We start from the raw sequence: 25899 nt of genomic DNA on the forward strand, positions 1-25899 counted from the left end.
TACTTTGGCACATGATTTCCCTGGTCACGGTATCTAGGGATCAACTTGCTTGGATCACATGACCTATAAATGTATAAGGCTATAAGGAACTGTAGTACGAGTCTGAGAAGTTTTGTTGACTCCATGTTAAAATTGTGCCATAAAATGTTTTCACCTGTATGAAACTGATCTTCTGTAAACTATCCAGTGTATAGCAACACGCAATAGTATACAATCTTAAAACAAGCAAGTTTAGTAAGAATGTTATTGTGGACTGTAAGGAGGCTTTGATAGTGAATATAAGACCCATAAACTATTGGGCATCACTTCAAAAGAGAGTAAGCTGACACATCAATTTGGGATGTAGTACCAGCTACAGGGCCGCCATTTTGAGGAGGCGGGGAAGTTGCCGCATCTGATAGAACACATTTAGAAAGTAGCCATAAATCTTTGCACATCTAAATAAGACCAGTTTATGTCCATAGTATTTGATTCTGAAGCGATCGTGGACCGATGGCATACAAAAGACAAGGAAAATTCTTACTTTGTGTATCCCAACTCTTCCTGTATAAACAATTGCAGAGCTTCCGAATTTCACTCCCCTGTGTGTATACTAAAAGTGTATGAAGTCCTTGACAGCAAAAAGTCCAAGAAATGATGGAAATGCAGTCAGAAATAACTGATATGCCAACTCCTAGTGTAGTAACTATGGTTTGTGCTGAAGATGCAGCACATCAGAAAGGCAAAACAAGGTTTGCACAACGAAAATATGATGAAATTTGAGAGCACCAGATGAACACGTCTGCACAGCTCAGCGACGTATCATGTGCCCTAGAACCTTGACCATAGTAACCGTTTTTACCTTCATGCTGGTTTTCCGGGCTGGGGGCTGGTTTCATACTTTCTGCCGATTGCTGAGCTGAGAGCGATGTGACGCTTCATATTATTTTATTATATTATTTTATTCTCTCGGTCGGGGCCACGTCACATCCATTCATGCATTGGAGTGAAAACAACTTATCGCATATTTTTATTTGCAGAGAGTCGAACCTGGCACAATAGTGTGATTATAGCTTGTGATACACTCCAGAGTTCAGTGTGAATGCGAATGTTGTTTTCACTCCAGTGCTATTGTCAGCCGGTTCATGCCCGGATGTCCGACCGACCGAATATATACCGCTTGCACTTTTCGTCAAGCAGAGCGGCACACCACGCCGCTGACAGTGCTGTCGCTGAGCGGCAGCATGACTATGAAACTGAAAGCCAATGTTGCTGCTCAGCATTGCCAAAAATCATATCATGTTCTCATACGTCAGAGCTAATATTCTGAGCCGAGTAAGACCCAACAAGTCAACATACGTACGGACGCACAAAAATATTGTGGGACGCACATTTCCCGACTAGGTTTTACAGTTGTGCGTCCAATCGGACGCAGAGCTTTTGAAGGCTAGCGGGAGCCTTGGCTCACGGATGCCCGCAAAGCAAGCTTTGCGTTAGAGAATATGCTCGAACAAATTTCGGGTGCGACCTCTTATGACCCCGCAAAGCAAGCTTTGCGTTAGAGAATATGCTCGAACAAATTTCGGGTGCGACCTCTTATGACCCCTGGGAGCGAAGAAAATTGGGAGGGTAGGAAAATGATTCCTCTATTCACAGGTTTTTCAAATCAACAAAATGTATGTCAAGTTATGCAAAGAAATGTTTGTAACTTCAGGGGGGTATTTCTTTTGAACCCTGTATACTACCGGTACTTCTCTCTCTCTCTGGGTCAGATGGCGCAGGATTGCGCTGACTGTGGTCTTCACAAGAGTACGCCATCTACTTCTATCAAAAGCCAAATGTGTTGCACCATACACTCTGTGTGATGAAACGTTCTTCACATCATTTGTCCAAGATGTTGATGGACGTCCCCTTCCACGATGGCCTTCCACAGCTCCCTGAAGAATCTGCTTCTCAACTCCACCATCCTTTCTTACAATGTGGCCAAAGTAGCGCAATTTCCTCTCAATGATGGACTTTCTGATGTTTAAGTCTGTGCCAATCTTATTCAGGACCCAGATATTTGTGTTCATAGTCTTTCCAAGATACTCCCAACAGCCTCCTATAGCACCACATCTCAAATGCATCTATCTTCTTCCTGTCATTCTTTGTCATTGCCCAGGATTCGCACCCGTATGTAGCAATTGAGAAGACTGTTGCACGGAGTAACCGTACCTTGAGGTTGATTGATAAACCACGACTCTTCCAGATCTTTGACATACTCTGAGTTGTTGTCCTTGCCATAGCTAATCTTGCCAATTTTGGCGAAAGGGCTTAATTTATTGCAGCTCGAGTCACAGTAAATTTATAAATTCCAGTTCCGATCCTGGTAGCACGTAGCATATATATGCTAGTGTTCATCTTGAAGTCCATGTATCCTCAATCAAGCCACTGACAATTAGCGATGGAGCTGTTGGCTATATCTCTTACATCACAATTAACTCAAAACTCCAGGAAAAATAAAATAAATAGCATGTACATCGTCCCCAACATCACCAATTATTTTGAGATTTTCCAATATTTTTGTTATTTTTCCTTATTTGCTCATGTGCTTTGTTTCTAAAATTGTTGTGATGAAAAGACATGTTAAGAAGTTCTTGGCTGTCATAACACATTGCAATCAGTTCTTCAAGCTAGGGGTAGGGCTTTGGGGAAATAACAAAAATATTAGAACCCTTCCTGTTTTTATGAGGTGTTGACAATGCCTTTGCAATTTACACAGAAATGAATAGTAAAAACAAAGGAATTTCAAGAGCAAAATATTTGATTTTTGAGCACCTATTTACCAAGCAATTACTACAATTGATACCGTACATCATTTTAAAGAGCTTGTTTCAATGACATTTCAACTGTTTAGTAATTTAAGATACCGTAGTCAAAATTGCGATTTTACACTGGGTACGTCATGGATGGGCACAAATGTTATTGAAATAGCAACAGATGTTCCTTAATTTTAAACGTTTCGTTTCAAAACAGTACAATATGAGTGACCAAATGATATTCTTTTCAGACTCCAGATAGTTAACCTGTTCATCGGCAATGATGATACTATGTTGGAGAATGAAATAAAGAACAGACCTAACTCATAGCAGAGGTGCAACGTGTAGACCTAACAATAATATAGAGACGGCAAGATGTTGGAGGGATTAGCGGCGTGGGTGCTCAACACCTATGTGGGGGAGTATGTAGAGAACTTGAATACAGACCAATTGTCAATAGGACTGCTGACAGGTAAGGATGTGATGGGGTTGTGACAAATTGATCAAGTAAATAAGATTGGGATATGTTTTTGTTTCAATTTCCTTGAGACGACACCAGAAGTTTGTATGTTTAGTTCAGTGAGATTTTATTGTTCAATTTAATAATAAATAGGTTCACCACTATCAAAACAAACAAATAAATATGAAAATAAAGTTTTCTTTTTTTTAAAAATTATTTATATGATTGAGTGGTTCTATCTTATAAGACCCTCAAGTGAATTTCATAAGAAAGATATGGAAAGTAGCAAGTCAGAAAATCATATTAATTAGCAAACCTCTTTCATAAGATATTGTAGGTAATGTAGATCCTGTTTTGAAAATGAAATGATCAAAATGAAAAACGAAGTGAAGTGCAATATGATGAAAAGCATAATTTTAAGCAGTTGAAATCATTTGAATGATTCCTACATGTTTTCTTTCCTTTCCAGGAGCTGTTGAGTTTGTGAATCTTCCTCTAAGAAAAGATGCATTGAAAAACTTAGATTTGCCTATTGAGGTCAAATCAGGTAAGTGTGTGTGTGTGTGTTTTAGGGGGAGAGTGAATAATTTGTTTTTACAAACATACAGTACATGTATGCTGAGTGCAGACACATATGCAGGGGGGTGCTAATTTTGAAAAGTGGATCTTTTTTCCAGGGGGGGTAATTTTGTAAAAAGTGAACCTTCCTCCCAAAATTTTTGACCTTATTTGAGCAACAAGCATAAAAAGCCCAATTTTTTTTATAGTTTGCTATGCTCGCAAATTGGGATTTTTTGTACTTTTGTGCTTTGGGAGGGGGGTGGGCAGTTGCACCCCCTGCGTACGGGCCTGGACTTGTTATATGAGTATGTGAGGTTTCTATATTTTCATGGTAATTCTGAAACATGTGCTGAAGGATTAACAATGTAAAATTCTGAATAATGTCATTTTGTATTGTATAATTCATTTATAGGTTAATAAACACATATTACTTGTTGGGAGAGAAATTAGACAAAATAATGCACGCACGCTGATGTTGATGCACGAGCCCCGAAGTAATACACGTTTATTAACCTATTTCAAAAAACATGTTATTTTTCTGTTTTTATAACATATTATCACTAAAAATGTTGGAAAATAGAAACAAATATATATGCATCAACCCGCCCGAAAAATGACTCAATCCTACGCGACGCGAACGGGCGCGAAACACTGCGCAATGCGCATAGTACATGGAGTGCACAATATACACAATCAATGCATGTTTCGTATTTTTCTAACCGCTTTTCTGATTGGCTGCTTTGATATAGGAGTGTATGAATTAATATTAATTATCTAATATTTTCAGGCATCTCATATGTTGTAACCATATAATTTAATTATGTTGTGAACAGGTTTCATCGGTAAGATTCGACTGCAGATTCCAGTAAGACATCTCAAGAGCGAGCCTTGGGTGATTTCAATAGAGAACCTATACCTAGTTGCTGGTCCAGTCACAAAAACCAACTACAACCCAGAAAATGAAGACAAACATATTCAAGATAGGAAGATTCAGCAACTGGGAGCACTGGAAGCTCAGTGGAAGGTAAAATTAAAACTACTGAAATGAGTCAATCACACTGAAATCATCCTACCCTGTGTTGTTTGTTTGTTTGTTTGTTTGCTGATGGGAACAAGCTCAAACAAAATGCTCAAGCCAGGCTAAAAAGCCTGTAGACCCTATGCAGTAAACCAACTGGAACGGTATAACAATTGAAATGGCAGCCATGTTGGGGGACAGTTCTAAGATGACAGAGGGACAGGTCTCTAGTTTGATTCCATAACCATTCACACTTTTCACCTGCTTTATTATATTGTCACACGAATTGACCTGTGGTACCTTAACGAGGGCAGAATTTTATTTAAACGAGGATGACTCTGATGATGTCATATTGCATATCCTCTATATAAGCATACTGGCTTATGTGGAAAGAAAAGAGAGAAACAGATTTGAAGATTAAAATCAAGGAAAAGAGGCTTCCTTCCAACAATCAAGTGAACAGTTTTACTGCCAGCCTCTGGGTCAAGAGAAAGGAAACTTCTTAATCCAACCTCAACTGCCTTAAAGATGCATAGAGTGAAAGAGGAAAGTATCTGCATGCTGATTTACCATTATGTAGTCTTTGTATGCCTAATGTGGATGGGAATTAGAATTTGGGGGATATGTTCATTTTTAAATCAAATTGTATATTAGTTTTATAGACTGAGCACTTATTTTTCCATTTGTTTATCAGGGCAAAATGCAAGTTGCAACTCCTGAAGCTGGCTCTTCTAGTTGGTATGCTTACTCCACCTCCATTCTGTACAACGTCCTAGAAAATCTCCAGGTAAGAAACAGTTATTGAAGAATATTTTACGGGCTATAAGTACTTACCTCCGAGTCTGCTTTAGACAGACAGTTTCTTGGGATGGGCAAAATAAATATGTTCACATGATGCTAAATTAGTCAAATAGAATACATTGCAGGTCATAAAATAGGTCAAGTAATAAAGAGGGCAATACTTTTTTGAGCTCTGTTGACTCTATGATGGCCTCAGTTGAAAAGTATGGCTATTTGTACATTCCGAGCGCAAACCCTGATAAAGCAGGTGATTTTATTTTTCCAGAATTATGTAACATAAAACGCACTTAGTGTAATTATGTAGGTAGATTAATTATATTTTTGGATAAAAATGGAAACTATTTTTATACATATTTGAACAAAAATCCTGTCTAAAACCTTTTCATTCTTACCAATAGTAAAGTCACATAAAATGAAAGCATTAGTCATGATATCTGTGAATCTTTGTGTTTTTTCAGCTCAAGATTGAAGATGTCCACATCCGCTATGAAGATTCAACCACCATTCCAAATGAGTCTTTTGCATTTGGAATCACCATTAAGAGTCTCTCTGCACAGAGCACAGATGAAACTTGGGTAAGAAATTACAGTATTCGCCTATTGCACAGTTCCGCCATGATGCAAGGAGAGCCTCAAACTGGCATGACATGAAAGGAAGAATTACATAAATTTATGCAATGTTATATGACTGGTTCAGTTCCCGTTCGTGCATGTTGCCAGATCGAGGCTCTCCCCGCACATAGCGGATGCAATGGGTGAATAGAAGTGATTATGAATCAATACACTCTTTATGAGCTGTTTATCTAAAAGAAAAAGTTTTAATAGTGTAATGAGGTAACATTTTCTAATGGTTGTTTGCTTTTTTTTTTCTTCTTTTCTACTTTTTGTACCATTTCTTGTGTTAAATTCTGTAGACTCCTAGGATAGTTCAAGGCCAAGAAGGTGGTATGAAATTCAAACTGCTGGAGATCAACAACTTTTCTATGTACTGGGATACAGATGTAGAGCCCTATGGAGACATGAATATTGATGAACTAAGGGTTAGTAGTGTATTTATCAGTAGAAGTATGAATAAGAAAGAATGGGGATGATCATAATTCAAAATGTGACATTGTTAACTTACAGACTAATGACACTCCCTTCTTATATGCCATAGAGAACTGCTGAATTTGAATGGGAGCTTGTCACATATATGGTCTAGTCCAGATTTAAAGTCTTTGCTGGCTAAACAAATTGTTAGAATTCAAACTTTTATAAATGCCTAAACTTGATTTTTGTGTGTGTAAGTCAATCAACATTTCAGGGTATCAAACTCATGCATGTGGTACCTGTTATGTTCCTACTCAAAATGGCTGTGTAACAGTATTAACCAACTTCTCATGTTTTGTTTATTGCTATTTGTTTATTTGTTTGTTTTTCCAGGAGACTTTACAAAGGGGGATGACCAAATCAAAGTCTACAGATGAATTCAAGGTACATTCTTAAGACTAGATGAGCTAGGTTTCATTCCTTCAATACAAAAAGAACACTGATTTAGTATAATACAATCAAATAAAACCAATTTACTTCTTTGATGCAATTTTATTAGTTTTGCTGTCGAGCAATGATTAAAGGAGGAAAGAGGAAGTGATCCCGCCCAGGAATTGAACCCAGGACCTCGGGTTTACAAGACCAGCGCCTTAACCACTTGGCCACGGGAGCTTCATGATTAGGCAGACTGGGAATTCAACCTATAAGCGGTCACTTAACCCTACCTCCTTTGTGATAAAATTGCATCATAGTTTACTTATTCCGTCGAAAAAAGCCGCTGTTTTTCAATTTAATTCTTGTACTATTGTGTTTCATAAGACAAATTGCTCGAACTATAATATGTAAGAGCGTAAGATTGATTCAAATACAAAGCACCATGTAAGATGATATGTTATGCTGTAATATTAATGTCTCTTTTTTTACCCGAGTCTAAATTCCTCTCTGTTTAAACATAAGATATGTTTGTAAATGAAAACTTAAACATATTCAGATGCTGTGTTAGTTTCTCATATCCTTTCAGTACGTATGTAAATGATGCAAGGACTTAATGCATAAAGATGCCTAACATAATACATTGTCGTCTGCATCACATACTGTAGTATCTCAAAAGGCTGCCTTGTGTGATTTTCATTATCATTGTTATATTTCATATTGCATGTTTTTTTCTTTAATGAATCGACATGAGATTGTAATATTGTGATAATACCTCTTATAAAATTAAACTTGTTAAATCTATTCAACTGGACTCACGGTTTTGAGAGGCAACGGTTTCACACCTTATCCTAGGTGCATCTTCAGGCCGTCTGTTGGTCTGTCGGCAATTGGTCACTGACCAGTGGCGAGATGGTGTTGCCAGAGGTCGTAGCACGAATCACTCCTTTGACAACAAGGACGTTGTAATCTTAGACAGGGAGCGCAGGTGGTACGAAAGAGGAGTAAAAGAAGCGATCTATGTCAAGAAAGAACAGCCTTCACTCAACAGGGGAGGCGGCCTGCGTCACAACTTGGCGGGGGCCTACAATTCCGTTATCAAGAACATTCCAAAGAAGTTTGGCTCTAAATCTACGACCTCTGGCAACACTGGTCAGTGACCAATTGCCGACAGACCAACAGACGGCCTGAAGATGCACCTAGGATAAGGTGTGACACCGTTGCCTCTCAAAACCGTGAGTCCAGTTGAATAGATTTAACAAGTTTAATTTTATATTTGATTATACCTGGATGAATGACAACCTTCACAAACGTATGATAATACCTCTGTTAATATATGTAGTTAATTTTACAGTGTATCTCATCACAATTAGATGATAATAATAAATTAAATCACACAAGGCAGCCTTTTGAGATATGACAGTATGTGATGCAGACGACATGATTGAATCTTTGCCCTAATTTTGTTGTCATGTATTTCTAATCTAGGAACACGATTTCCTGTTAGCACCAGTAAGCGCAGATGCAAAGTTGAAAAGAAACGGTTCGGAGCTACCCCTACGGTCTCGTAACACGCCACGCTTCATATGCGACATCAAGCTCGACAAGATCCCATTGTCGTTATCAGAAGATCAGTACAAAGGATTGGTGTCATTAGCAAGAGAGTTTGAGAGATCTGACAAGGCAAAGTTATACAGGAAGTGGAGACCTGATGGCCCTGTCAAGGATAAGTAAGTGATTCATTTTAGGTCATGACATTTGAGAGATCTACGATGGATTTCTCTAATATGTAATGCGATCAAGCAAAATCAGTTGGAACTCGGAAATATTGATTTTGAGATGTAGCCAAACAACGGAAATATTTCATTTTGTTTTCTCTTGTTTTGGAAACTCTTTAATTGCTCATATCTTTGGAACTGGTTGTTCAATTTCAATAAGGTGTTCTGCAAAATACAGCTTTGTAAATGCCTTTTACTATCCTATAAGAAACTGAAAATTTAATATTTCCGAGTTCCAACTGATTTTGCTTGATCGCATCACATATGCATTGTACATTGTAAGTTACAATTTACATTCAAATTCGCAAGTGAGATTTGCGATTGATATATGCAATGTAAATTTAGTGATTTAGATAAATACCTAAATTATAGACTACTTGTAACTTTACAATGAGTTACCTCAGATACAAGTGGTTGAAGCTCTGTGAATTGTCCTGTGACAAAGCATAGTTGTAAAGACGACAAAGCGAATAATTGTCCTGTTCAAGGATTATACTAGTATTCAGCAAATTCTTTTAGCGGTGTCCGACTGCTCTTCCTGATTATTGCGTTTAAAAAATCTAGGTCACGTGTTGCTACTCGGCTTGATCTGCGAATGAGATCGGCCGATGTGATGACGACATGATTCAATTAGCCAATCAGAACCCCCACTTCTGTGTTGAGGCTATAAACAGTGCCAAATCGGCAGACCACTGAAGAACCTTACCAAAAACTAGAGTAGATCAGATTGTAATATTAAAATTGAAATTTTGACCAAATTCATAGTGCATTACAATTCTTTTTCCCCTTAGGATGTGTCATTTTACTCAAGCTTTTCTGGTGTTTATTTTCTTTCACCATTTTTTTATTTATTTTATTTTATTTATGTTCTTTGTTTTTGTCTCAGCTGCAAGGAATGGTGGAAATTTGCCATTACATCAACCCTGCACACCATCCAGGAGAGGAACAGAAAGAAGTCTGCTCAGTTCTTCTCTCAAAGAGTGGCCCTCATTACACAATATGTAAAATCCTATACCCAATGCTTACTTGATGAAAACGAAGCACCACAACCACACCAGGCTGTATCAAAGGTATTTATTACATTTATGTAATCAATTGATCTGTCACAAGATACATTTGATTTTGAGTGATGGGCAAAAGAAATGTCCAAATTCTTTTGTACTTTTCTATTTTCAGCAACTACATAAAATGAATAATTAGTGAGTCAATTTATGTCAATTATTGAGTCAATTTTAAATGAGATTTTTTATCGTATTGTAAATTATGAAAAGCATGTCAATGTTAAAAGAAAATAAAAAAGTTTATTTTGTTTGACAAAATATGCATTTTGCTCTATCTTACTTTGTTTTGCTTCCTTGAGGGAGAACAATAGAAACTGATTGTATATCTCAGTATGGATTATTTTTGTGCCATTTAAGCTCAAGTAGAGCTTGTATCTAGATATTAAAAGATGGCAAATTTACAGTACTATTTATGATCCTGTGGGTTGCCAAGTATTACCAGTTTACCAGTATTCACCTACTTCCTGTTGTATCTTTTAATTTCAGGCCGAAGTAGCACAGATAGAAAAGGAGTTATCTTTTGAAGAGTTGAGGATGTTGCGTCAGGTGGTATATGACCAACTAGAGAGACGTATGCAAAGTGGAGAGGTAAGCATAGAATTCAGTTGTTACAAACATATGTTACATCACTCTAATAGCATTGTGGATTGGCCTAGGAACCTATTGTCAGGGGTGTGATTTTTCTGTATTTTAAAACTTTTTCCCCATATTTTTTAAATATTTTTAATGGCAAAGAAGCTCTCTTTGAGCCTTCAAATAGGCTAAAACCCAGGAGCTTGGGGGCCTATCCCTTGGACCCTCGCTTGTGATTTCCTTATGGTTTTGATAGTAACCAAGTGGTTTTAGGATTTTTTGAAATCTTCAATCACACCTGTGTATTGCTTATTTGTGTGGGTTTTTTTTGGGGGGGGGGTTCTGGTTTTTCAATTTTTTAACACTTCTATGTGCCTATAATTGTCCATTTTATATGTAAATAACAGTTAAGTTCAAAGCTGATCAATTGTATGTTCTTAAAAAAATTGATAAATGTGACCGTACACCACGAATGAGCCGTAAATGTCCTCAATTGTATTCTGAGTTACAGTGTAAAATGGGCATGAAGGTCATATTCATAGGTATTTCAATTTGGTGCTACGTGTATCTCATTAAATGAGGTACACGTAGCACCAAATTGAGGTACCTATGAATACGACCTTCATGCCCATTTTACACTGTAACTCAGAATACAATTGAGGATATTTACGGCTCATTCGTGGTGTACGGTCACAAATGATCAATTTAAAGGAGGAAAATTGAACTGAACGTTTGTTGTTACAGGTCATCTTCAAGAAGCCAGATGTTGACCCATCTCAACAGGGATATATGCAGAAATGGGTGTGGGGATGGGGTTCATGGTACTATGGCAGCGCAAGCACAGAGGAAGACACTGTGGATGGTGAGGAGACAGATGTCGACTCTGTCAGACGTAGCCCAACATCGTTATCACCACCTCCGCCTAAAATAGGTGAGTGTTACATCCATGCAATGTGAAGAACAATCATGTAACCTTCTTTCCTTCTTTATACATGCTGTGTAACCCCAGTGTTTGTTAGTATTGCTGCACAGGCTTTATGTGCACAGTATAGACGAGTCCGACGAGCCAAGTGATGGTCAGTTTTTTTGGTTTGCGATCCAAGACACCTACTATCGCAAGCGCATCGGAGTGCGTAGCACTTGCGCCGCATCACGGAAGCGGTAAACGCTGCACGCCTGTGATACTGGCGTGGCATAAAATGGGATGGATGGTCCCCAGCTATGGCCGCCAGTGAGGTGTAGGAATGTGTCATGTCGGATTCATGTATACCTAATACCTATGCACGATCCTGGAACCTAGGATTGGTTGCAGATATTACAACTGGTGATAGTCCCCCTTCTCTTTTCGAATAGCTCTGACACTTAATGTGCACAGGGATGACTCTTCCTGTACACAGGACCAACAGCTTCATCCTCTCCCAGATGTATAGTCTCCCAGCCAAAAGCACAGCATCTTTACCACTCTGCCACCTCACCCTCACTGCAGTAAGACATCATTGAGGGTGAGAATGTCAAACTGGTCAAGCACCTTCAATGGTAGAAAATAGTAGGTACCATACTGTATAGTGCATGGCGAATCACAAATAAACTTTTTATTTCTTATTATCAACAGATGAGCAAGAGCAGCAAGAGTTAATGGATGTAATAGGTGACCCCATTGCAGACAGCACCCTCTTGAAGAGAGACCATGTCTTCGCTCTCCTCAACTTCTCCTTGAAAGGAGGATCATTCCAACTCTGCAGCAGTTCTACATCTAGTACTGCAACCTCGCCTGCTACAGATTCCAGATATGCTAGAACGTTGGTCGAGTTAGAGTTTGCTGGAGTAGATATGAGTTTGGAATCGAAGCTCAGGACTAGTTCTATGCTCTTTACAGCCAGGTTGGGGGCGCTTTACATTAGAGACGTCATGACTAAAGGGACATTGTTTCCAGTGCTGGTGTCACCACAACAAAAGCGTGTAAGTTAGTTCAATACTTTTAAGGATGTTGTACAAACAGTATGTTAATTTTATCATGTGAAAAACGTTGTGTAAAGCCATATTTGGTATCAAGAGTGCCAGCCAGTAAGCAATGGGTACTGAGTGTAGTCGCCCCTCTTCATCTGGAATTAATCCAATGAAATGTTAGAAAAGTATAAATGAGTTACATTCAATATATACACATGATCCATGTGCCTTAATTTCTTGATACTTATTATTATAGCATCTTTGTTTGAAATTGTTTTAAAATCCTTAATCTGATTTATAGGAAAGTTTAGGTGTTCAATTGAGTAGACTCGTTTCCACCTTGGACAGCTCCGACCAACATGTAAGTTTTGTCGACAAATTTTGTTATTCGTCATCATTGCCATCGCCAGTCATCTTTGGTCAGTTGTATCAGACACAAGCTTCTTCATTTCATATAAGAATTATCTATTTAATACCTACTAATTAACAGTGGATAACATAGGTATTTCAGGGTTTAATTATCACAAATTTGTGACAACTCGAAGGAGGCTAACTTACATGATGGATGTACAATGGAAATCAGGATTACCGTAGTAACTAACCCAGCCCAACCAACCATGGAAAACACTTAATATTACAAAATGTGACATAATCTGGTCCATAGAGGCCAAAGGCGGTAAATTTGTAATTGAGATAAAGGCAAAATATGGAGTTCAAATACAATATATACATAAGAAAGGATACATCACAAAACTTCATAACTTTGGAAACAAGTATATGCTAGATCTTTGGTGTTTGCAGTATTTAATAGCCGAATGTTTGTATGGTAGTAATTATTTTAACTCAATTTTCAAAAATGCCTCCTTTGGCCTCCATGGACCAGATCGTGTCACAAATAATATATGTATGTAAATGTAGAAAAATAGCACACATTAACCAATAACCCGTCCATCTTGAAGAGGTGATAACAGTAATAGGTATACTATTACTTCCATATGTTGTACTTTGTTCGACTTAGAAATGGCGAGACTGATATCATCATAGATTGATTTAGAATGGCGTGCGCACAGTTGGGTGCAGCACCTGTAGATACTAGCTGCGCTTTGCATCATTTGTGACTGGCGCATGCTTATGTGAATTTATGTGAGCATAAGTTGGGACTGTATTGACATATGTACAGTTACAAAAACAAATAATTTTTGCCATTTATAAGTTGAGCAAAGTATAACTTCATCATTAACTCCATGTCAAGTTAATAATTACTTACCTATTCATGTACATTTGGGTTTATTTCTTCCTTAAGCTCTAATGAGTTTTATGTCTTCCTAACCTCTCTTTTTGGAGAATTTTTTTTAACTTTTCATTTTGGTGAATTTCTACCTAACCGTTCCATTTTGGGGCAATATTTGGGGAAACCTAAAAATATCTCAAATCATGGAAAAATATGTGCGTAACATGAATTTTCCAGTCAAAAGCAGGTCTTTCAACCAATACAAATGGGTGTGTATTCACTTATAGGAGGTTGCTGTGTATGAAAGTGGTAGATTTTGATGGATGATTAACACTTCAAAATGATAAACTGATAAACACCCTTAACTGAAGAGTTCAGATGCTGTGAAAATCTTGGCTAATGTTTCCAGACAGATAGATTATAAAAAACTATAAATATATTTGAAATCTGATCACTAAAATCAATCAATATCTTGCTTGTGCTGTAGACTTGCACAATAAAGACCAGAAATTATAACCAGCAAAAAAATGGGTATAATTGTGTCTGCTTTCATTCTCTTGTTAACATATATTGAGTTCCACCTTACCCTAGCAACAACAAACAATTTGTATTTTGAAAGTTCACTGCTGGTCAGATTCTATTTGGTAGTGTGATTTTTGAACTCTTCAAAATGAACTTAAGCCCTTGATGGTAGCTTATAAAACTATTTTCTCATTCCTATGTTTTTGTTTCCTCTCAAGCAGGATGACTTAGCAGCTCAGCAGCAGCAGCGTGGTAGTGTTGGTTTACTATCAAGGGCTGGACCAGGTTCCTATATGGCACAGACAGCAGCATACCAGAGGCAAACACACACAAAGGAACAGGCACTGTTTGAGATGACTTATGAGTCTAATCCACCAAATTGCAATGCTGACTGCAGGTAATAACAAAGTCTTTGAACCAGGGGCGTAGGCAGCTTTTTTGGTCGGGGGGGCAAAATAAAATTTTTTGGGCACAGACGAAAAAAATTACAGTTGCATCATATAATACATAGAGACAAATGGCTTTATTGGGACGATGTGCGCGCGTAGCGCACAAAAAAATTGGTATTTTACACTATTTATGGCCATTATCAGGATGGAAAGCCTTAATCCTTGTAATATGCACGCGTAGCGCGGAAAAATAGTATATTTTCAGGCTGAATTTTGGTAGAAAAGGGCTCCTTGCCCCTTTTCTTTTTCCTTTGCCCTCCTGATTTTCCCTTTTATTTTTTTGTCAGAGGGGCACTTTTTTCTTTCATTTTTTGTCAGGGGGGCACTCTGCCCCCCCCCCCCTGCCCCCCCGCTGGCTACGCTACTGCTTTGAACGATGTCAATCAGAAAAGACATGGAAAAATATGCAAAGTTTATCAAATGTGTCTAATCGCATTCTTCGTATTACACGCTGTGCTTTCAAACATATTTTCTTAAGAGGTAGATGCATTTATATTTGCTCATAAGCTCCCTACATGTGTATTGAATATTTTTACTTTGAAAATAACAACTTTTGATGTGTCTGATGTACTCCAAGGCTCCTGTATTAAACGTATCGGCATCTCAGCTCACATCCATTGTTTTGTCAAATGGTCATAATATAAATATATAAGCAAATTAAGGTAGCCTGGGGTAGCAAGATTAATATGAGTACACAAACTTTCTTCTGGCTACAGACACTATGATCAGAAATCCACTTGGTGGTAAGGATACAGTAATGTTATCTTAAGGTGGTACTACACCCCTGATAAATTTGTGACTATTTTTGCATTTTTCTCAAAAAATAATAACACACTGGTAACAAAAGTTATGTATATTATAGGGACAAGGAATCCAGTTACTACACTGGAATTTCAGTGACTCAAGACAAGCGGTACATTATTTATGATATAAGAAAAGAGGTACTGCTAGAATGTACCTTATTTCTTAACATATATAATGAACCACTTGTCTTGAATCACTGAAATTTCAGTAAAGTAGTTGGATTCCTTGCCCCAATAATATACATAACTTTTTTTACCAGTGTGTAGTTATTTTTTGAGAAAAATGCAAAATTAGTCACAAAATTTGTCAGGGGGTGTAGTACCACCTTAAGATAACATTACTGTATCCTTACCACCAAGTGGATTTGTGATCATAGTGTCTGTAGCCTAAAGAAAGTTTGTGTACTCATATTAATCTTGCTACCCCAGGTTTGTAGCATATATTTTCTCTTTGTAAAAGAAGTGTTTTCATAAATCAGATTTTTATGTGTGCATGTGTCCAGAGGATTCCTCAGTTTGTGTAATGTGCAGCATACATAGTTTCATAGGTCATTTCTAGTGCACCGTCATGTAAAGATTACCCATTTCTGTTATAGTTATTACAAGACAAATATTCTTAGGGAGGCATTTCTTTCTGTTCCTGGAGCCTATTGCAATTGAAATACATTGCACAAACATAATGAATTAGCACATCATGCAAGCTCTGCTTCTTTATTCATAAAAACACGCAAAGAATGTACGAAAAACCCAGGTCATGGTTAAGTTTAAGAGATTGTGTTTGTTTGTACTTGCCAATGTTTCATGTAGGTTACACATCATCACTAGACCTATGGACATGGTCTACAACCCCACAGCCATCCAACGTATATCAGACTTCTTCAACTCAAATGCTAATAACCGAGGATTATCATCCAAGGGATCAGAGCTTCAGCTGACTAGAGCAGCAAGGTTACGATATCAGGAACTCAAACACCAGACCAAGCAAGAGCTTAGGCAGACATTAGATGGTCTTCTGGAAGGAGAACATGTAAGATAACAAAGCATTCACTGAAAGGGGTCACCTTACTTTGCCAGTTCCAGAGGAATGGCCATACACCTGTTACTTTGATGACAGATAGAACAGAATTTCTATGGATAAGTTTCAACCTTGACTAATATTCCTATAGGAACTTAAGCTAAATGTGGGAAGGCATCTTTTAAAGATACTGAAAAAATTATAATTGTTGCAATAGTGATGTTTTAGGACCTCTTGAGGAGGTCATTTTTGGCCCCCACACATATGTGGGGCTTATGTTATTGCCCCACACACATATGTGAGGCTTATGTTATCATCCAGATGGTTGTTTGTTTCCCTGTTTGTTTCTTTGTATCTTTGTTTGTCCGGGCGGAAGCAAATTCATTAATCCACTCTGCAGATCCAACGCAATAACCGATCCACTTCATTATTATGTCTTCAGAATCTGGGCTCTATACTTTTGTACATGTTTTAAAAAGTGATAAAATTGCGTATCAGTCCCTAATTAGTGGCCAGGACCTACAGATAATATTCAGTATCTGTAGGAACTCGGGTATACATTGTAGGCCTGTTTTTAAATATTTACGTGCACAAATTGCCATACAACGGTGATTGATATTTAGCGCCCATAAAATTAGTCTCTTTTAGCGACATTCAATTTATATTTGTTTTTGTAAATCGTGTCATGTCGTATCTGAGTGAGTCAGACCGAGTGACCGTGTGCCCCGGAAGTTGTTATCACGCAGACGATATGAAAAAAAAATCACGGAAGTTACGTGCAGAAGAAGTAAACATGGCTGAATATAGTTTGAAGACAACATTGTCGGATGGAAGTAACCGATTTGCTAACGTGATTCTGACGAATTCAAGGAGACGATTGAGCAAAAAGATGCAGCAAATACCCAGCGCGTATGCGGAAAGCGGTCAACGTTTTGAGGGTTTATTTATCGGCAAAAGGTTTGCCGACAAATTTCGAGGAGTTCGAGAAGAAAGATCTTGCTGGCATCCTTTCCAAGTTTTACATGGAAGTTAGACGTGAAGACGGAAAACTCTATAAAACCGGATCCTTAATTAATCTAAGAGCAGCGCTGAATAGACATTTAAAAAACACAGGAAAGCCGATAGATCTGACCAGACAAACGGAATTCTCCGAGTCCAATTTGTCATTCAAAGCCACACAAGCGAAGCTGAAACGAGCCGGTATGGTGATGTAATTCACTATCCCTCCATTGACGAGAATCGACATTCAAACGCTCTATAAATCGCGTTTTAGATCCTGACAGTACACCAGAGACACTGCAGAATAAGGTTTGGTTTGAAATCATGCTTTATATTTGTAGGCGTGGCAGAGAGAACTTGAAGATGCTTGGAAGGATCACTTTGCTATTGCTACAGATTCCAAGGGCAGACGCTTTCTGTATCAGGCTAAAGACGCGAAATGACAAAGAAAATCAGAGGTGATAACATGGCAACAAGAGTAGATGGTGGTAGAATGTATGAAACAGGAGCTGCAGGGTGTCCATTAGCGGCATATGAGAAATATGTATCCAAGCTTAATCCATCGTGTGATGCATTGTTCCAAACACCGAGGCCGAGACGAACCAAAGACAAAATGAAAGATGGTGAGCATCCCTGGTACAAAAATTGCCCAGTAGGTGAACGTACCCTTGGTAACATGATGGCAAAGCTGTCTACAGCTGCAGGTCTTTCAAAGCGATACACTAATCACAGTTTGAGGTCCACTTGTATTACCATCCTGGATGAAAGTGGCTTTGCATCTAAAGATATCTGCAGTGTGTCTGGTCACAAGAATGCATCTAGTATAACATCCTACATCGGACGGCCAAATGATAGTAAAAAACAAGAACTGTCCGATGCCCTTTCAGCATCTCTTGGCCAACCGCTAAACATAGTGTCGGAACCGAAGAAGGTAAAAACATTTGCAAAGAAGCCGTCAACAGCTCCAGCTCCAGTCATTATGGAATTGAGCAAGGGTAAGTCGTCACGATCATCAGCCCCATCTCCATTGGCTGCACCTGTTAATGCTCCTAGTACTATTACTAGTCCTACCGAAGAAGCTGCGGTGCCAGATGATGACGACATTGAGAATGCACTACCAGAAGGTCAGCTATTAAGCAATTCACAACTTGAGCAGCTTTTATCAAATGATTTTGATATGGCGCCTGACGCTGATATATCGCTTTGAGAATCTGGCTTCTAATCCAGCGCAGTTTGAAATTGCAGAGCTTTCTGCGACACAATCCACGAATCATGCAACAAATTCAGCTGCTACCAGTGCCAGTACTGTGACGACCCACAAAGTTAAAAAGCAACGCTTGCAACAGCAGCCAGTGATGCATTTTAGTGGCCCTTGTTCCGTCACGATAAATTATAATTACCACTGACTGATACTATAGTGGCAGAATCAACTTTGTAAATACGTTACGGTAACTGTTTGACGATTCGCTGATAACTGTTGGAAAAACTGTTGGAAAAAACTGTTGGAAAAAACTGTTGGAAAAAACTGTTGGAAAAAAATGTGTTTGGAATTTGAACTTTGACTGTTAGTGTTAACCGTTCATCACACAGAAATACTGTTTTACGATTCGTTGATAACTGTTGGAAAAAAAACTATTGGAAAAAACTGTTGGAAAAAAATGTGTTTGGAATTTGAACTTTTGACTGTTTGAACTTTGACTGCTAGTGTTAACCGTTCATCACATCGGATATGGAAATTATTCAAAGGTAGGTAAAATTTTACTAAAAATCATGTTTTTGACCAAAAAAAGATTCTGAAGACATAATAATGATAAAATTGGACGGATTGAGTGTACCTGAATTTATCGGTCTCGCTAGAGTTTTCAAATATCACGCTCGACTTCGTCTCGCATGATATTTGAAAACTCTAGCTCGACCGATAAATTCAGGTATCACGCTCAATCCGTCCAATTTTATATCAAACTTGGTATGATGATAGGATATGGTAGTCTGATGTGCTGTATAGTTTTGTGTCATATTATTCACATATTTATGAATATTAATGACCTAATTTGCATATTTTGCCCAAATTTCCATTAATCCACTCTGCAGCTTTATATGCAGTAACCGAATAACTTCAAATTTGGTTTTGTGATTGGATATGATGCCCCGATGTGCTGTATAGTTTTGTGTCATGTTATTTGCATATTTATGAATATTAATGAGTTTTTTCCATATTTTGCCTACATTTTGCCTAAATTTTCATTAATCCAGTCTGCAGCTTAAACGCAATAACCGATCAACTTCGAACTTGATTTGGTAATTGGATATGGTGGCTTGATGTGCTGTATAGTTTTGTGTCATATTATTTCCATATTTATGAATATTAATGAGCTGATTTGCATATTTTGCCTACATTTTCATCTACTCTGCAGCTTAAATGCAATAAACAATCAACTTGGTATTGTGATAGTATATGGTGGCCTAAGTTGCTGTATAGTTTTGTGCTGTGTTATTTGCATATTTATGAATATTAATGAGCTTATTTGCATATTGTGTATTATTTGTATTTACGCACCTTTGTGTGGGGCCACCTTAATTACAAACCGCGTAATTCTAGTTGTATACAGTGGATGTAAATGATACGATGATAAGGCAATTATTTGAGGTGCGTACCCAGCCTGGTCATTCTGAGAGGGTAAAAGCCTGATCATTAAAAACTTTGACCCATTGGGAACATATATTCGTACAGTGAGCATTAAGGGGTTGTATGACATGCTTTTTACCTAAAGATATTTTTTCGACGGGATGGATATGTTGCTTAGTAATGGGAGCTGTGAGGTGGTTTATACTAATTTAACAATATGTTGATGATAGGTATTTCTATTTGTTTTCAGAGTGAAGGCAAGAGGTGGGCTATTGATCTGGATATCTCAGCTCCTCAAATCATCATTCCAGACAGCTTCCACTCTAAAGATACAACATTGGTAAGATTATGGCTCTATTTGAACTAATTTTTAAAAAATACCCAAAATGTAAAATCTGGGTAGGTTGGACCTGTAGAACAAACAGGGTTGTTCTTTTGGTCGTCTGAAGTGAACATAGTCAGTTTAGGCTGTAAACCGTCGATGTGTCCTAAAATTGTTTAACCAGGCACAATCAAAGCACAGATATGACTTCTGCCAAGTTGAACAGTTTTGGAGAATATTTATCATAAACAGCATGAGAAAATCATGCACGATGAGAAATTTGCAGTGTGGATTTTCAGCATCGCTCACACTCACAGTGGATCGTATGACATTGTACGTAAGCTCGTCTACGCATGATATTTGAAAATACATTTTTTTAATGAAAAATATGACTTTTGGAGTTTCAGAATACAGTTTTGTGATCTCTAAGGTTGGCAGGTCTGAGCATGACTTTGTTATATCGTGCTTCAATGCATTGAATCAATTGCATCTGATAATCCATAGTTTTGTCTCTTTTTTTGTAGGTTGTGTTAGATTTTGGTCATCTGCAACTGTCCAGTGCCACAGCTAAAAGTAGTAAGAGCAAAAAGGAAGAACAGAAGGAAGTAGATGAAGATGAGGATGAAGATGGTATGTAGATTAGTAAAAGAGGTACATGTATTAAAATTGAATGTTAATCTCTAGGCTGTCATGTCGGGGTGTGTGCATGTTTACCTGCAACTGAGGACACACAAAGACTTTTCACTGCTAAACCGTGGACCTACCTGCAAATGAGCACCATCCTCGATTTGCGGGGGTTTGCAGGAAGTCGTAATTGCATGCTAAATGTATTTTAGAGATACTATTATGCTGTAAATATATCGACCTCGGTTGGTAGGCATATTTCATACTGTGTATAGTACACAGTAATACACACACAAAAATCCGCCATTTTGGTCCTCGGTTTGTCAATTTTAAATGTTGATCAAAGACATTTTTGGTGTGATACCAATACATGATATCCATGGTTGCTGGCAGATGTAGATGGGGGTCTATGTTTGTTTATGTGTTGGTGTTTGCCAAATGGACCAGTTTTTTTCTTGACAATAGCATGGACTGGGGGGACTGTCATTATTTTTTCATAGGCTGCAGATAACGTAGAAATTCATTTTCTGCTAGGGGTTATTATATGATCAGGGTTTGCTGCTATTATACTATGTTTGTCTGTAGTCAGATGGTCAGTTGGAGAGTGTACACTGAACATCCATGGTGGTGAGCAAACAAATGTATCTATGGGGGAGTGTGTTTTGTGTGTGGGATGGGGTGATTAGAGAGCCAAGTAAAACCACTGCTTTGTGAAACCTTTAAAAATTGGATTTGAATTTTATATGAGCACAAAGTATTATATTTTTCTCTTTTGAGATATATTGTTTTTGAAGTTTTGAATATTAATTTGTTGTATTTTACTATAAAACAAAGTATTTTACTTTCCTTTTTTGAAATATTTTCTGAGTTTTCAATATTACGTTTTTGTATTTTGCGTAGGTGATCTAGATGATGACTTTGCAACTCCACTCTCAACTCCACCAAATGAGCCAGTAGAAGACTCTTCCTCATCCATGACTTCCAACACTCAACCACCTGACATGGCAAGTTTAGACACTGTCGACTTTGGCAGCGCTCTCACAGAGACTGCCCTCAGGGAAAGAATGTACGATAGATACCAACTAGACATGTCCGATCTTCAAGTATTGGTGGGCAGGGCAACTGATAATTGGCGTATGGCTCACACTAAAGGATCTAATCACCTGCAGGTGTTGGAGAAGTTCACAATATCTGTGCAGTTAGAGAGAAGGCTAACGTTTACTACAGATCCACAGTGGCCTAGTGCAACTGTAGCTGGGAATCTCCCGAGTTTGAAAATTCATATCAATGAAAAGAAGGTAAGATTGATGTGTCATATGCTTGTGTATATAGTCTGTCTCGTCTCAAGTTGAGAGTAACGCCATGTTGGATTTTGTAGTGGCAGATTCAAATTGCGCGGGGTAACCTAATCCTGTGGGGCGTATACACATGGGTAGAAGGGCGATTTGTCTGTACGCTGGCGACGCAACCACATAAACGCACTGATTCGAGACTGCCACTACAAAATCCAACATGGCGTTACTCTCAACTTGAGACGAGACACAATATAGCAACAGATGTAGTCCCTCTTTGAAGCTGCATTGTTATAAAACAGGTAGACTTAAATTGTTAAGCATCCATGTGAGAAGTGAGATGTGCCTTCATTTTAAAGACATCTTCAGGTAGAATTTGAAAAAGGAAACTCGCCTTAATGACGATCCAAACTTATTCTACTCTACTGGTGTCTCATCAGTGCACCTTGTGCAATAATTGAGTTGTTAGAAGCTGTAATAAGTTGTTGAATCTCATTATAACAGTGGAATACCCATAACAAAATGTGCTTTGGTCTGTTAAAGACCAATTATGTAACCTTAGCTGTATAGGGTATTTCTAAGTTATTTTTGTAGTTCTATGTAATATCTCACATACCTTTCACATGTAATTAATAATAACCATATGTATACTATACATTGTATAGTGTCTTCCCTTATACTTCACATAGTCATGTAGGCATTGCTTCTGAATTGAATTCAAACATAATAAATCAGTGTAGCCTCATTAATATGAAAAATTATCACAAATGTGTTGAAGAGATATTGCTTGTATTTGCCAATGTTTCGTGCATTCACCAGTCTCTCCCGGCACTCACATCAGTAACACATGGGTATGTTACTGGTGCAAGTGACATGTTTAGGCGATGTTACCTGCAGCAGTGACATCTGAACAGTCTCTGCAATTCACACCTATTGGAGCTAAATAACAATATGTATCATGTCAGTAAGTGACTGTTGTATGTCTGGATGAAGAGAATAGTATTTCCCCAAGTAAACATAGGACACTGACCAAGGTCAGATGGACTTGTGGTTTGTAAAGTGTTGAAAACAGTCATAATTGGGTGTGATAATGCTCCTCTTTGGGGGTCTATTACATCATTTAGAAATCAAATGATTGTAATTGTATCTGGATAATCTGTTACCTTGGTACTTTGAGATCATGTTTACATAGTTAATTTCTTTGCGACTCTCATTTCTGTAGGTGCGACGGTCAATTGAAAAGAGGAAGTTATGGCCAATATTTTCAAAGTGTTACTTGGTAGGGTAACACTCTTGGCAGCCATGTTTATTTAATGGTTTTAGATGTTACTGCATGCAGTAACATTGTAAAATGTGACCTCAAATTGACCTCATTTGAAGGGCGCCGCCAAGATATGGACTGTTGTGTGTTACTTGTAGCAGTAACAAAAGTGTGTTACTGCTGTAAGTGCTGGGAGAGACTGTTCACCACACCTATGGACATTGTCTACACCCCACATCCATCCCAATGGAATCAGACATCTTCAACTACCAAAGTAAATTAGAGTAATTTGTATATTTTTTGTATAGCTGCAAGCACTGAACACCTGTTTGAAGCTACTCCTTGGACCAGATGACAATCCACCGGCTAGCACTCCAAGAATTGACGAAGTCATCATAATGTGTATTTGTTTTGTTTTATTGTATAGCTGCAAGCACTGAACACCTGTTTGAAGCTACTCCTTGGACCAGATGACAATCCACCTGCCAGCACTCCAAGAATTGATGAAGTCATCAAGATTGACCGCACAGTCTCAAGAGCACATACTACAAGGTATAGAGTAGAAACAAGTGAATGTAGCTCCTAACTGAGAATCTAATATCACATAAAATTAATGGAAATGTATCACACTATGAGCTCCCACTGCTGGCTATACACCATAGAAATAGACCAGAAAATACTCTCTGTGTGAACATATGGCCTAAAAAATTTGTTTGATTGGCGTAAAATTTTAAAAAAATCGGGTAGGTAGGTAGGGATTTTTTTAAATTTAATTTAAAAAAAAAAAAGGCCTACTTTTAGGGTCAGTCTGGTTATGCCAATCAAACAATTTTTTTAGGCCTAAGGGAACAAACCAAAAGATTGATGACGTCCTACAAACGTAATCGAGTATTTTTACCCCCTCCCCCTAAACGAAACTAGTTTCGTTTATAGGACGTCATCGATCTTTTGGTTTGCTCCCTAAGACCAAGAGATAATCCCAATGTAAAGTATGTTCTTTAAAAGAGCTAAATACTGCAATTGTGGAGTTTCAGTTATGTTGGAATATGATACCGCTGTCTTTCTTTGATTAAATATATTTCTTGCTGTTAAATCTTTCTTACCCATCTTTTTACTCTTTTGATTGATACATCTAAGTTCCCAGAATTAAATATGGCATTCCTCTTGACTTTTCAGCATATCTGAATTTGAAGCCACTTTTACTCAGCGCACACGAGCACTACTTGAAGAGTCTAAGCTACTTGAAATGCAGGTATCTGTTGGACAAGTATCACTTGAAGTGCAGAGCAGAGGTAAGGATGTGTGCGAATATTGACACTAGATGAGACATTATTCATCTAAGGACAGAAACATATGTCTGGAGGGCAATAACTTGTATCCTTGTTATGTCCACTCATGAGCCATGTTGTAGAGCATAATGCTATAATCAAAGTTTTACAAACACATTTAGCACATTTGTGTAGATACAGGTGTGGGTGTAAATTAAGGTCTGGGGTATGTGTTTGGGATTGCATCAGTGCTTGCCTCAGTTTGTGGAGGTCTGTAGTAGGTTGCAATTTGCTGTGAAAAACATCCACGGTTTGTCGATTGAATGCGGTTTCAGAGGTCCGCGTTTGCATAGTCCTAAACTATGTCCACGTCTGGAGGCTAACACCCTTAGGGGTGTGTGTGTGTGGCGTGTATGTGTATTCAGATGTGGTATTATATGTGTATTGCATTTTAGGATGCATGTGTATTTGCACATCAAACAAATGTAATTATTCTCCTGTGATTCAAGACATTTGAGGTGTTGAAGTGAGAGCCATTTTTATGTAAATTCATATGATTTATAATTTGTTCTTGTACCAGGTCGATGTATAGCTGAATGCCAGGTGTATGGTGTCAATGGCAATCTGTGTAAGAGACCCTATGACACATCCATCTCTTTATCAGTACATGGGTTGCTGCTCATTGATGCCCTTCAACAGTTTGGTCAGGATTTTGAATTACTTCTAGCCTCTCACAGAGACCTGAGGTAAGAGACTGTATTACAATGGATCACCAGTGATGCCAACGCCGCGCCTTAGGCGCACAATTGGGCTACTTGGCGATCACTTGCCGCTACTCAAAAAAGCATGCCGCTACTTGTCTAAAATTGGGCTACTTTTGCCAGTCTCAGGTCAGCGGCACTAATTTGATGTATTTTCCTTTCAATTTAGCCGATTTATAAAGGTTTTGAGTCTTTGAAGCTCCAAATTGAAATTACAATGGGTTTTGTGACCATTTATTGATCGGTCAGTAACTTCCCAGTAAGTACCGGAAGTTTCAAAGTCAAGTGCT

General features: G+C 38.1%; 1 protein-coding gene and 1 non-coding gene across 2 annotated transcripts in view; one reads left to right on the forward strand and one right to left on the reverse strand.

Moving 5' to 3' along the window:
• Positions 1 to 25899, forward strand: part of LOC140147414 (intermembrane lipid transfer protein VPS13D-like) — a 191383-nt gene that overhangs the window by 7764 nt on the left and 157720 nt on the right. Inside the window, 21 exon segments of the mRNA XM_072169194.1 lie at positions 3029 to 3249; positions 3707 to 3784; positions 4632 to 4822; positions 5511 to 5603; positions 6076 to 6192; positions 6531 to 6656; positions 7039 to 7089; positions 8566 to 8807; positions 9742 to 9916; positions 10403 to 10504; positions 11234 to 11420; positions 12102 to 12448; positions 12738 to 12797; positions 14411 to 14586; positions 16249 to 16468; positions 20332 to 20421; positions 20928 to 21033; positions 21928 to 22325; positions 24008 to 24132; positions 24757 to 24872; positions 25429 to 25594. Of these exon segments, the coding sequence (XP_072025295.1) occupies positions 3153 to 3249; positions 3707 to 3784; positions 4632 to 4822; positions 5511 to 5603; positions 6076 to 6192; positions 6531 to 6656; positions 7039 to 7089; positions 8566 to 8807; positions 9742 to 9916; positions 10403 to 10504; positions 11234 to 11420; positions 12102 to 12448; positions 12738 to 12797; positions 14411 to 14586; positions 16249 to 16468; positions 20332 to 20421; positions 20928 to 21033; positions 21928 to 22325; positions 24008 to 24132; positions 24757 to 24872; positions 25429 to 25594 (3263 nt within the window). The 5' untranslated portion in view covers positions 3029 to 3152.
• Positions 7244 to 7317, reverse strand: Trnat-ugu (transfer RNA threonine (anticodon UGU)). Its single transcript has one exon. It is a non-coding gene; the product is annotated as a tRNA-Thr (tRNA).

This window comes from Amphiura filiformis, chromosome 1, assembly GCF_039555335.1.
Source record: "Amphiura filiformis chromosome 1, Afil_fr2py, whole genome shotgun sequence".
Classification (NCBI taxonomy): domain Eukaryota; kingdom Metazoa; phylum Echinodermata; class Ophiuroidea; order Amphilepidida; family Amphiuridae; genus Amphiura; species Amphiura filiformis.